The 13134-nt window shown below is 47.0% G+C and overlaps 1 protein-coding gene across 1 annotated transcript in view; it reads right to left on the bottom strand.

Moving 5' to 3' along the window:
• Window positions 1–13134, bottom strand: part of Tmem132d (transmembrane protein 132D) — a 614141-nt gene that overhangs the window by 434903 nt on the left and 166104 nt on the right. Inside the window, exon 2 of the mRNA XM_051161423.1 lies at window positions 10507–11392. Within this exon, the coding sequence (XP_051017380.1) occupies window positions 10507–11392 (886 nt within the window). The remainder of the gene's footprint in view (window positions 1–10506; window positions 11393–13134) is intronic.

Below are 13134 nucleotides of genomic sequence, written 5' to 3'. Positions count from 1 at the left end.
CATGGCAACTGGCTTTGTGTAAAGCAGGGCACATGGATTGTGCTAGGCATCTGAGACCCAGGGCTGTGTGTTATGGCAGCTCATGTTGCCTTCTGTAACCGTTACAGGGGTAACAGTGTGGCTTAGGCAGCCAAAGTCAACGGGAGCCTGTTGAGTGAGAAGAACTTGGCCTGTTGTAACAGACTGGCTCAGTGTAAAGTGAGCCAAGATAGTGTTAAAACCTGTGTCGTTTCTTACAATTAAAGTCACATGTTAGAGTCTCTTGAGTCCCCTTATAAGCCTACATAATCATGCAATCTACACATGTGTGTGCGCACACACACACATTCAGATGGGTAGGTCTGTGGGAATACAAATACATTAGTAGATAGTTTTAGGGGTCTTAAGACCTGCATAGATCCATGTGACCATCATTATTAGGGGACAATAATATCATCCCCTAAAGCTCCACAGAACATCCCTCTCCTCATCATCCAGCCACAGCTGACTCTATCACCATCTTCTATCTATAATAATGCCACAACATTATAATAATGCCATAGGCACGCTTCAGTAGCTATGACTTTTACTCAGTATATCTCTTTAAGGCTGTTTTTCTTTCTTCCTTTTATTTTATGTGTCTTGAATGTCTGTGCACTGTGGCATGCAATACAGAGAGGGCACAAGAAGGTATTGATCCCCCTGGAACTGGAGTTACCAACAGCTGTGAGCTGCCATGTAAGTTCTCGGAATTGAACCTGGGTCCTCCACAAGAGCTGCCAGTACTCTTATCAGTGGAGTCCTCTCTCTAAACCCTCTAAAGTTAAATTTCAAAACTATGGTGGTGGCCTGGAACAGGAAAGCCTGGGTAGCAGAGATGATAATTACTGGGTAACTGGCTTGCTGGATACATAACCCCATTCTCTAATAGGTTTGAAAAATACCAATAATAAAAATAATCTTTAATTTGGGAAATGTTACCTCTGTGATCAGCAATCTACAGACCATGGGGAAATTGCAGTTTGATGGGCTGCAAAGAATCCAAGAACCCAGGAAAGATGAGTATGGGCAGACAGAGCTACAGGGTCAAGCAAACCATCCAGGCTAGAAACAGACACATTCATCTGCCAGCAAAACAGCAGCCAGCAGTGCAGCCTGTGCATGGCTCTTGAGTGAGTGCCTCCAGGACCCAATAGCTTCCCTAGCCAGTGGGGCTGAACACAGTTTTCTCGTTCTCTTTTGAGAACCATTACCCAATGCTCTTCACCTCTGAGGGCCTCGTATGTGCTGGATTTAAGAGTTCAACGGTCAGATGCAAGCTGGTTAAATAGATCAACTGCATCTTCCCTGGCACAAGGATAACCACCTGTGACAAATGAGTCTTGCTCCTTTTGAAAAACGACACAAGTAGGGGGAAGGGACCAGTTCTCAGCCAGAAGACGGCCACTCATCAGCTCTGAGCACAGAATTCTCTTGTCCATAGTTCGCACATGGTAATAAAGACAGGACTGTCCCTTCACCTCCTGCATTGTTTCCGTTTGAACTTTAAAAAATGAAAGCCCTTGAGCTTTCTTTGTAGTTGATGTTTAGGAATTTGGAAGAATGCAATCCTAGGTCTAGAGACAGAGTCAGGCAGATTCCCAGATTCCCAGAGCTTACTAACCTAGCAGCTGAGCCTAACTGGTGAGCTTCATCATGACACTTGAGGTTGCCTTCTGACACCCAAACACACATGAACTTGCATGCACCAGCATGTATGTGCATGCACACACATAAACACACGCAGTTTAGAAATCAGAACTGCATTAAAACTCTCTCGAGTCATACAAATAGCCAGTGGTAGGATTCCTCAAGGCCCTGTGACATATTCTCAAAAGGACATGGTTTCTCAGTGGCACGTAAGAAATCCTGGCAGGCTGCAGATATGTCCCTTCTGACAAAAGTGACACTTTGATTAGGTCCACAAAAGATATTCATCTCTGGCCAAAGAAATCATGTCCTCTGGAGCAAACTGGCTACTTTGTTTGCATAATTCTTGGTTTAAAGTATATTTCAGGCAGCTGGAAAGGTGGCTCAGCAGTTAAGAGTATGGACTTTTCTTCCAGAGGACCCAAGTTCAGTTCTTAGCATGTACACTGTACAGCACACACCCACCTGTTACTCCAGCTTTATGGGAGCTACTGCCCCCTTCTGGCCTCTGAGGACACTGCATTCATGTGCAAATACCCACATAGAGTCATGTAACTAAAAGTAATAAAATAGATCTTCCTTCTTAAAGAACATATTCTGGGACTAAATTATCTCTGTGTTGGCTGCAGTTTGTAACCCATAGCTACATTGGAAGATCCTAAGCATGTGTTTTATTAGACCAGAGCTGGCCCAGCTGTATACCCTAGTGGCTTTGAACATGTCAGGCTATTGTCCTCAGGAACCTCTTCTGCTTTTGCTTTCTCTCAATGGCCTCTGGACAGTGGACAATATGCCCCTCTATTGAACAATCATGGCTCCCGCCAGCACGGAAGAGGAAATCAGAGACCAATGAAAAACGGCACAAGAATTTAGAACTGCCAGCCCCAGAGGTATCACCCAAGGTTAGAAAGGGAATCCAAAACTCAGCAGGTAAGGTGTGACAGTTCCCCTGTGATCTTTCCAGGCATGACTGAGCCCGAGGGAGCATTTGGAAAACACTGGAGCCATGTGGGGCTCTCATAGCTCAAGAGGGAGCAGTGGTAGGAAAATTACAGCCAGGGGTACCACTCAGGACACTATGGTGCTCCAGAGGGACACCTCACAGGCAGGACAGAGATCTGGAACTATCCAGTTCATACTGCCAGTGTGCTGAGGGAGAGCAACTGCATTCAGTAAGATTGCAGAAGGCGGATCTCTAAGTTCGGGGCCAGCCTGGTCTAAAAAGTGAGCCCAGGACAGTCAGGGCTGTTACACAGAGAAACCCTGTCTTGAAAAACAAAAACAAACGATTGCTGGAGGATGTGGCCAGAGAACCAGAGGCATCACAATCTTTCAGAGATGACCCAGTGTCCCCACAAACAAAGCCAGGTTCTGTTACGCTGGGAGCCAGACTGCGCCTTTAAACGTCTCATGACCTTGGATCATAACTATCCCAGTCATTCAGTTAAGAGATACGTTGGGCTTCAGCTCCCAGCAGCCCCTGTTCTGCAGAAAAGGGTACCTGAGAAGAAGGCCCTGATCCATCACAGCTCACAGCAAAGTAGAAAAATGGCTAGAGCCGAGAACAGCAAAAGAGCTGGCCTCCAGCGGTAGGAAGGTCCTTTGGAAAGAGGCCAGTGGTGAAGATACCTCCAGACACCTACACTCAGCACACAGAAGAGTTTTCCCTGGACCCCCAGTTCTTCCAGCTGCTCTAGGTTTCTGTCATGTTTTCTGCTTTGTTATCTTACAATGTTCTCCTTGGCCAGGGTCAACTGAAGCTCTGATGGCCCTTCTGTCCTGGCTCCCACTGGGACTAAGGTGTAACAAACCTTGCCAGTACTGTTAGATCTATAACTCGGAGGTGATCGGGTTTCAAAAGGACCACCGTTTCCATGGGCAAAAATGGCTCCCTAAATTCCTGCCCCATCAGAGACAGTTCAATTAGCAGCACCTATACCCAGAGACTCACCTGAGCCGGACACTTAGTGTGAGGACAGTGGTTGGAAGGGCAGAGACACAGATCAAAGGTTAATAAACACAGGAAGTTGCTTTAAGAGGGTCAAAAGCCAAACAACGAGGCCACCGGTGTCTACGGAGAGGGCTGGACCTGTCACATCATGGCTTGGAGAACTAGAAATAGGTGCTGCTGGAGATGGCAGTGGCAGGCCAAACTTTTTGATAATTTCCTGAGTATAAAGTCAATTATTTGTACCATTCTTCCCAGGCACTCAGGCGCAGAAGCCAGTGAGGATGAAAGAGGGGACCAGTTCTTATTCTTCAATGGGAGAAGTGTCAAAAAAAAAAAAAAATACGCAGGCATTTTCAACCCACCAGACTCATTCTTTCTGTATGAGACTATACAGGAAGAAGACTCCACAGGTCTGATGAGAAGAGGGGAGATACGCAAGCATCTGACTCATTCTTTAGCCAAGTCCACCCCTACTCTTCCCCCACTGAAAGTCTCCCCTTGACCCCTAGTCTTTCTCCCTCTGACAATATGGCTTTGTCACATTTTAAAAATACGTTTGCTGAGCTGGAAATTGCTCTGTGGCTAAATTTCTTGCCATGCAAGCAGGAGGATGGGAAGTTAGATTCCAGAAATGTATATAAATGCCATCCCTTCTACAATTCCAGCCATGGTGGGGGGAGCGGCGGGACAGGGGATCCCTTGGAGCAAGCTGGCTAGCTGATCTAGCCATGTTGGGGAGCTCTGGGTTTGAGTAAGTAGAGAGTAATGCAGAATGATTCCTGATATCAACCTTGGATCTCTACATACATGTACATGCACATGCATATGCACCCCCCCCACACACACACACTGATGCATGCAAAAAATCAAGAGCACACATGCACTATCCACACATGTGCACAGATGAAACTGGGCAAATAAAAAGAAATTTGCATTTTATATCATCAGATGGAGGGCAGGAGAGGGGAGAGGAGGGAAGGGAAGGGGAGGGGAGGGGAGGGAAGGGGAGGGGAGGGGAGGGAAGGGGAGGGAAGGGAAGGGAAGGGAAAGGAAGGGAAGGGAAGGGAAGGGAAGGGAAGGGAAGGGAAGGGAAGGGAAGGGAAGGGAAGGGAAGGAGAAAGGAAGCTGATACCCAGCTCATTGTAGCATCTCACCCTGGCACATGCTGGGTTGGATACCTCCCGAGTTATTACCAAAGAACATGCCTCACAAGCGGCTTCCAGCATGTTCCTTTCTGTATTTGCTCTTTGAAGTTTAAGTTAGAGGAAACCTGCTACTTATGTACTTACCAGCGGACTCTCCAAACGAATCAATGTTGGGAGTTCAAAGTGACCTTAAGTTGCCTGTTTGCATTTCCCCCGACGCCCTGCATTTCATGGCCCGCTGAATCGATCTGCTGAGCACTGAATGCATTGCCACCCCGTGCTTGTGGTTGCTCTTTGGGTATGCTTTAGAACACCTGAACAAGGAAGGAGCCCAGAAACTGGTGCTCACTGAGTCTCAAGAATCCTTCTAAGATGCACAGGGGGGGTGGTGGTGGTGTGGAGACAGGGCTTAGGCAGGTTCCACGACACCTAACTTCATAAGCTGCACCATTTCTCTTAAGCTCTCTGGGGTCCTAATGGGCAAACACAAAGCCTTGTATCTGAGAATGCCATTTTTTTTTTTTTTTTTTTTGGCAATCACCAATGTAACACCAGAAGCACCAGGAAAAGCCACTACCTCTCATACAGCTACTGACCCCCACCCCACCCCTATCCCCGCCCCCTGTCCCCGCCCCCTGTCCCGCCCCCTGTCCCCAGTGACAACTTTTGTTCCCACTAGTCATGTCGTTTCCTCTGGTCCCTGTTCCTGGATAAATAAGAATTGAATAAATAAAACACATCCCCCACAGGGGCCCCAGAAACTGCCCTGACTCACTTTCTAGGGAACAAAAGGATTGTGGATAAAAAGCTCTCCTTCACTCTAGCTCCTTCCCCTTCCCTCAGAGGCTGCATAGACAGACAGGAGGAGACAGACACCTGCATCCTTCAGATGTATTTATCCCACATTCTTTAGTGAGAGTGTCCTAAGTGTGTACTTCATCAGTCCTGGGGCTCCTGGTGGGCACAGACCACACACATCTGGCTTCAGTGCACCACGAGGCCAAGTTTACATAGAAAGAAAGACCTGGATAACATTAGACACGGCATAGAAAAGGATGTGGAGTCACACCTGTCTGTGGTCCATATCCATCAGCAGCAGCATCACCATGGCGACGATCATCATCATCACCACCACCATCCTCACCTTACTGACACAGTCCCTCTCGCTAAAGGTAAAGCATGCCGATTCGGCTAGATTAGCTGGCCCCGGATCACACACCACCATACGTGAGATTCTGTGTAGGCACCAGGGATCAGACTCAGTTCTTTGTGTTTGTACGGCAGGCGCCTTCCTAGATGAACCATCTCCCCAATCCCCAGAGCATCTTAAATCTGACAGAGGAGTGGGTGCAAGGCTGTCAAAGAATCCTTAGGCATTTAGTATTTCAAAGTGCGGAGCCCTCTGCAAGCTGTAAGTGGCCTTTGATAATGATCATTGTTATCAGGAGGGATCTGCTCACTCAATGAACGCGAGAACACCCCCGGGGAAGAGCCCTGATCTGTCTCAGTTCTGCGCTTTCATAGCTCTGGTCTATGTCTGACCCGTGAGCTTCCTTGACATTGGATAAATATTTGGCTCAACCTCCATTTCAACCCGAGGGCCAGGCTGGCTAGAAATTCAGCCTCTAAGGGGGAAAGATAAAGGAACAGCTGGTGTAGAGGAACAGAAAGGGTCCCTGGGTTATTCTCCAGCTTGGCATTTGGGCAATCTGAGCCACTGGTGGTTTCTGAGCCCTGTTGTTCCGTGGGGAGGGAAGTGGGCAAAGGAATGGTGAGCTGGATCTCACGAGCCAAGGGCACAAGCGTGGTGGGTGCTTCTTTGGCTGTTCGTGGGAAGCAAAAATGTTTCCGGAGATTTAAAGGAACTTGGATGTCTGGGAAATGAAAGCGCTTTGCTTTTCTTCTACAACGGGGCCTTCAAGACTAGAGCAGCAGGGTTAGAAAGATTTGTATAAGACAACAACCTGTCTATTGGGACTTTCTTGTTCTCAATTTGAATCACCCATACACCAATACATGCACGCGCACGCGCACGCACACGCACGCATGCGCACGCGCACACACACCCCCCACATAGAGAGCTCATTAAAAATGTACTTATAATTTCGTGCCCAGGACAGAAACCCCACCCCCTCAGACTTTCTCCACAGCATCTCCCCCGAGGTCACATGACAAGCCATCACCAGATCCAAGTATAAATTGTCCACTTACATAAACCGATTAGATCCAGTCAAGAATGGAGTACCATTAAGTGTTTAGCTGGCAGACACTGAAGCCCAGGGTACCTCATAGGAGAGGAAGCAGGAAGGATGCAAGAACCAGAGAAAAGGGGAGGAGAGCTGTGAAATGCTGTGTTCTGCACGTGACATGGCTGCTGCCTCCACAGACTCAAAGATGCCGTGGTTACCTGTACAAGAGCCATCTAGTCAAAACTCCTCCTGGCACGAATGAGGGAGGCGCCACCCCTTACCGAAAAGCTGTTCACAGCCAATAGCTGCTAGGAGAGAGAGTCATTCTTTCTTGAGCATGATACTGGTGGTAACTTTCCCCTGTTCCAGCGGATGACACCATTCCTATGCACATAGGAAGCTGGGAGGGTGTACGTTGTGCAGACATGTGTGGGAGGTGAAGGGGAAAATGCAGGGTAGATATATTTCATTGAATATATATTTAAAAATTCTCAAAATAAGGAAAAATTGAAAACAACATTAATAATGAATGGATTCTGAATAAATTTATTTCCCCCCTCTGTCTCTGTAATCACCCAATCATTGACTTACCACTAGAGACAACAAACCTACTAGGGTATTCTGCATCTGTTTCTGAACATGCAAGGAGACCTAAGCCCAAGCCCATGGGCTGTGTGGTCCAGCAACAGGGATGCCTCTTGGGTCTTTTGAAGAGCTGAGATAGCTAATCTCACGCAGGACACCAGGGGACACACTTACTGTGTCACAGGTGGTGACAGGATCCCAAGCTTTTGTGAAACACAAAAACACACACACAGAAGTGCTTTTCAGAAAAGACTAGAAGTCACTTCCTGAGGCCAAAGTCTAGGTAGGAGATGGTGAGATTCCTCTTCTGGCCCAGGTATCTGACCACCAGTCAGTGACCAGCACAAAAACACAAAGGAGGGTAGGATGTACTATAGCAGAGGCACCTTTTTTATCTTAATTAATTAATTAATAATGAGACAGCATTTCTCTGTGTAGCCCTGGATGTCTTGGAACTCACTCAGTAGACCAGGCTGGCCTCGAACTCAGAGATCCACCTGTCTCCACCTCCTTCAGTTCTGGGATCAAAGATGTGCACCACCATGCCCGCTTCTTTTTTATTTTTACAATGTATTTATTTATGTATTTTATGCACATGGGTACTTTGTCTGCATGTGCATATGCACAGCGGCCATGTGAGTGCTGGGAATCAAACTCAGGACCTTTGGAAGAGCAGTGAGTGCTCTTGACCACTGAGCCATCTCTCCAGCTCAAAGCTGCCCCCCCACCCCCTTTTCTAAAGCCATGGTTTCTAAACAAAGCAGTGTCTCTACGGTCAGCCACCTTTAAAGATGTTAGATAAGGCTGCTGAATGTGGAAGTTGAAGCGCACACTAACAGAGTGTGGAGTGGGCTTGTGGCCAGCTGCAGCACAAGCTGTCACACAAGTGCGGCCACAGCTCCACAGATGTCTTTCCATACCCCCTGCCCCTTTAGCTAATCCCCAGATGTGCAAACCACGAAGCCAAGAGTTTTTACCTTCCAGTTTTAGCCAAGTTCAATCATTAGACAAACGCTGTTCACTAATGGCTATTGCTTTAGTCAAAAATCAAAAGAAGGAACCCTTGACGCCACTGCAGAATCAATTCAGATTAAATCTGTGAGTTAAAGCAAAAGAATGAGACTTCCTTCCTTCAGCTCACTACCCCTACACAAAACATAAGGAGAAAGGAGTAGGAGGGAGGGAGGGGCAAGGGGGGGGCCATCAGTAGCTAATGAACTTGAAATCCCAGGTAACATTTTATCTCACGTGTGGTTACATTTAAATAAATGTATTGGGAGCTGGAGAGATGGTTCGGCAATTAAAAGCACTTGCTGCTCTTGCAGAGGACCAGAGTTCGGTTTCTGGCATCTATATCAGACAGTTCACAACCATGTATAACTTCATTATAACTCCAGATTCAGGGGATCTGGTGCCCTCTTCTGGCATCCGTAGGCACTGCACTCATATGATACACATAGTCACATGGGCGCACGCACACACACACACATATACACAAGTAAAGATAACAAAACTAAATTTAAAAAGCAAGAAGAAAACGAGTAATGTATTTCACAGCAGGCCAAGTCATGTCATGCTGATGGGACACTGCTGTTCAGCCAACAATGCTTGTTTTAATTAATTATCATAGTCAAATTAACCTGAATTAAAAATAGACCTAAAGTCTTTAGTTACATCACAACTGACACAAGACAAGTTCTTCTTACATATTCTATTCCAAAGAGAATTCCAGTGCATTTTTCTAAAGTGCACAGTGTCTCTTTTAAATGTCTCCTCTTTGCTACAACCTTACATAAGATACCCAATATCCTACCATACATTCTCCATTTATGCTCTTTTCTATCTTTTTTAAACAGCATATTCTATTTCCAGGGAGAAACAAAGTGATAACTTTAAGGCTGGTACCACTTTATACTTAGAGTCTGCCTGTCTGGAATAGATTCTGAGTTGGCAAAGCCATGTTCTCCTTCCTCCCTGACAACTGTCGCAACTGAGTTCGCAGTTTCGCTGAAACTGCGAGGTGTTTAAAAACCCAATTGTGAAGTAGCTGATTTGGGGAGCCCTCAATATCCCAAAGCTTGTCAGTAAGCCCTCCACAAAGGCAAAAGGATCCCAACAGCATCCTCGACTTTTCTGCGACAGCCTGGGAGGCTCAGTAATATTAAAAAGAATGCTTTATGGTCCTGGAGCAATGGCTCAGCAGTTAAAAGCACTTGCTGTTCATCCACTGTACCCTAATTCAGTTCTTAAAACCATATCTGGCAGTTAACTACCACCCATTACTCCAGTTCCAGGGCGATCTGATGACCCCTCTGGCCTCTGTATGTACTGCACTCACATGCACACACTCAAACATAGATACACACACACACACACACACACACACACACACACACACAATTAAAAATAAATCAAAAGAAAGGAAAGAAAGAAAGAAAGAAAGAAAGAAAGAAAGAAAGAAAAGAATATTTTCTGAGCTGGGGAGATAGCTCAGTCAATAAAGTATTCACTATGAAAACTGAGGACATAGATTTGATTCCCTATCTATGTAAATCAGCAGGGTATAGTGCTAAAGGTTCTTGGTTCAGTGATCCCAATGCTAGCAAAAAGAGAATCCTAGGGTCTCACTGGTCAGTCAACTGACCTAACCAGTAAGCACCAGGATAGTGAGATACCTTTTCTCAAATGCAAAGAGGGCATCACCTGAGGAACGACACCCACAATTGACCTATGGCTTCTACATTCATGCACATAGACACAATACGCCCCCACAAACTACGTCCATAATTAAGTGGCCAGGCAGAACCATCAAACTAACCCTCACACTTCGTAGTGATAACACAGCACAAAAAACATCTACAGGCAGTTCCACCCATAATAGAGCAGCTTGGCTGGACTCCCAGGGATGCTGTAGATGATAGACAGATAGATAGATAGACAGACAGACAGACAGATAGAACCTGCTCACCTCAGTGTGAAGCGATTCTCCGTGCAGTTCCTAGAGACGGAGATGGGGAAGGTGAGTACATCTCCTTGTCGCACAGTCTTGGGGACATAATGAACTGCCACGTTGCTATCCAAATGCAGATCCCTCAAAGGTGGACTGCTGGGTGTCTCCCGAAGAAAGACACTCCCAATTCTGTGCAAGGGGGGGCTGGATTCATCAACGTCGTTGTGACCCGTCGGAGCACCGCCACCCTTTCTCAAGTCCTCCTTGGCACAGTCCCCTCGTTCATCCCCTGGCTGTACAGCATAGTACAGTTCCACGGGACTACCCTCGGGCTGCTCCGTGGGCCTCCTGCGCCCGGACACCACTGTCGGGGGACTGAACCAGCCGGGCAGCATCTCCAGCTGAGCCACACACAATCCCAGGGACCCACCCAGCTGGCAGCTACCCCGAACTTCCCGGGTCTCTCGGAAAGCAAAGACCCGCAGACAGGGTAGTTTCTCGTCCCTGTGTTCATCCCAGTCTCGGCCCACGATATGGAAGAGCACCTGCACTTTGGGATGGCTCAGGTAGACTTTCTCCTGAAGGATATAGGCCTTCAGTCTCCAGTTAAGGGAGAATGTGTTGGTGAATCCGAACGGGTTAGAAGGCAGCATCAAGTCCTGGGGCACTACCTGCTCCAGTGAGAAGGGCCCGTAGCTGGCGTTGAGCACCGGCAGTCGCTTGGACTTGTAGATCAGAAAGGACTCAACCCGCGACTGCAGGCTGGAGTTGCGCATGATGTCCTGGTTGGCCTCCTTCAGGAAGAAAGAGACATCAGCGTTGTTGATGTGGTACGTCACCGGGAGGTAGGTGGGCAGCAGTGAGAACCGCTGGATGCTCTCCAGGATCCCTCGGCCTTCCGACACTGTTGGGAGGAACCGAGGGCAGGTGTTAGTGATTCTTGGGACCCAAGATTAGTAGACTTGGAGGGTACATTGGTAACCACCCACCACGCCACCTTTGGACCCATAACGCAATTCTGAATTATCCAGTGTTTCTTCCTTGAATCGAGTCAATGTATGGAAAATATATGGAAAGGGGTTGGGGAGATGGCTCAGTTGAGTGCTTGCCACACAAGCAGATGGAAAAAGATACCAGTTCCCAGAACCCATATTAAAAAGAAGCTGAGTGATCTGAAGAGATGGCTGAGCCATTAAAGGCTAGGCATACAACAAAAAAAAAAACAAAAAAAACAAAAAACAAAAAACAAGCCAAAACCAGAAAACACTGAGGACAGTGGTGCATGCCTATGTCCAGGGCTGGGGAGATAGAGACAGGAGGATCCCCTGTCTCAAAAAATATGGTAGAGAAAGATTGTAGAAGATTCCTGGTATGGACCTCTGGCCTCTGGCCTTTTAGTTTTTTATTTGTTTGTTGTTTTTGCTATAGCAGATGTCAATAAGGGTTGAAAAGGCACAACCATCCCATCAAATAAACAATGGGTTTTCCCTCCACCAACCAGGTAGAATGAACTGAAACAGGAGTGACCTTTCTGCATACGGTCTGACCTCCACATCTTCATCATAGCCGGTACCATTTCTGATGCAACCTTACACCCCACATGGAGGAGCCACTGTCCAGAGAAGATGAAGATGAAAGCTGTGGCACAAAGACTTTCCGGATAAGTGACCATAGTCACAGGAATGCCATGCCCTCTCCTGGAGTGAAGCTGAGAGTGGAGAGAAGAGGCTTGGAAACTGAGTTGACAAAAGTCCTCCAGAGACAAGAAAGGGCTTGACCACACCATGCCTTGGTCCTTGGAGGACCTGGACCCTCAAGCCAACAATTCGAGGCAACATCTACCTTTCACTACACCCATGATCTATGAGGATCATCCTGCCACCAATGAACAAAAAAATATTTTTTCTTTTCTCTTTACGGAACATATTCTCCCTTTGGGGGAAAAAAAAAGCCAACATGTTATTTTTACAGCTCGCTTTCCTTTCTGTAATAAAAATCTAGACAAAGAAATTATACAACCCACAGAAGCCATTTAGAGAGCTTTGGAACAGAGAGCCACTGGCTTGAGTAACCCTGACTGTCAGGGCACTGCTGGACCAGCCTCGCTGTAGGCTGGCAGCACTAATCATGTGATGCCCCCCGGTTATTCAGAAATGTCAATGACATCCTTCCAACAACCTGCTTCAGCTTCACTGACCTCCATGAAAGCACCCCCAAGCACAATGTCATCTCACGGCCAGACCCACGTCTATCAGGAGCAACGGAGATAGCCAAGAGCTCAGATGGTGCCTCGATTTGCCACATGAAGCTCATGAGACGATCAGCAAGGCACCACCCCTCTTTGTTTCTGAGTGAACCGAGGCTACCATCCAGGTCTGAGAACACAGAAGTATGCTGCATACAAGTCTAGAGCTAGGCCAGGTGGACAGACAGACACCTGCAGTCAAGCCCAGTTTGTACACTGGAACGACAAACATCTCACGGTCTAGTGTCATCACCAAGCTCAGGGCAGGATGAGTCTCACACTTATGCTAAGATGAACTATCTAGAACTAGACTGGCCTAAATAGTAATTTTATAAGTTACAGCCTAACGAATATAAGTTTCTTTTTCAAATATCAAAATATACAAACTGGGAAGATGACTG

The sequence above is a fragment of the Acomys russatus genome, chromosome 19, assembly GCF_903995435.1.
Source record: "Acomys russatus chromosome 19, mAcoRus1.1, whole genome shotgun sequence".
Classification (NCBI taxonomy): Eukaryota; Metazoa; Chordata; class Mammalia; order Rodentia; family Muridae; genus Acomys; species Acomys russatus.
This window is presented reverse-complemented; position numbering and strand designations above follow the sequence as displayed.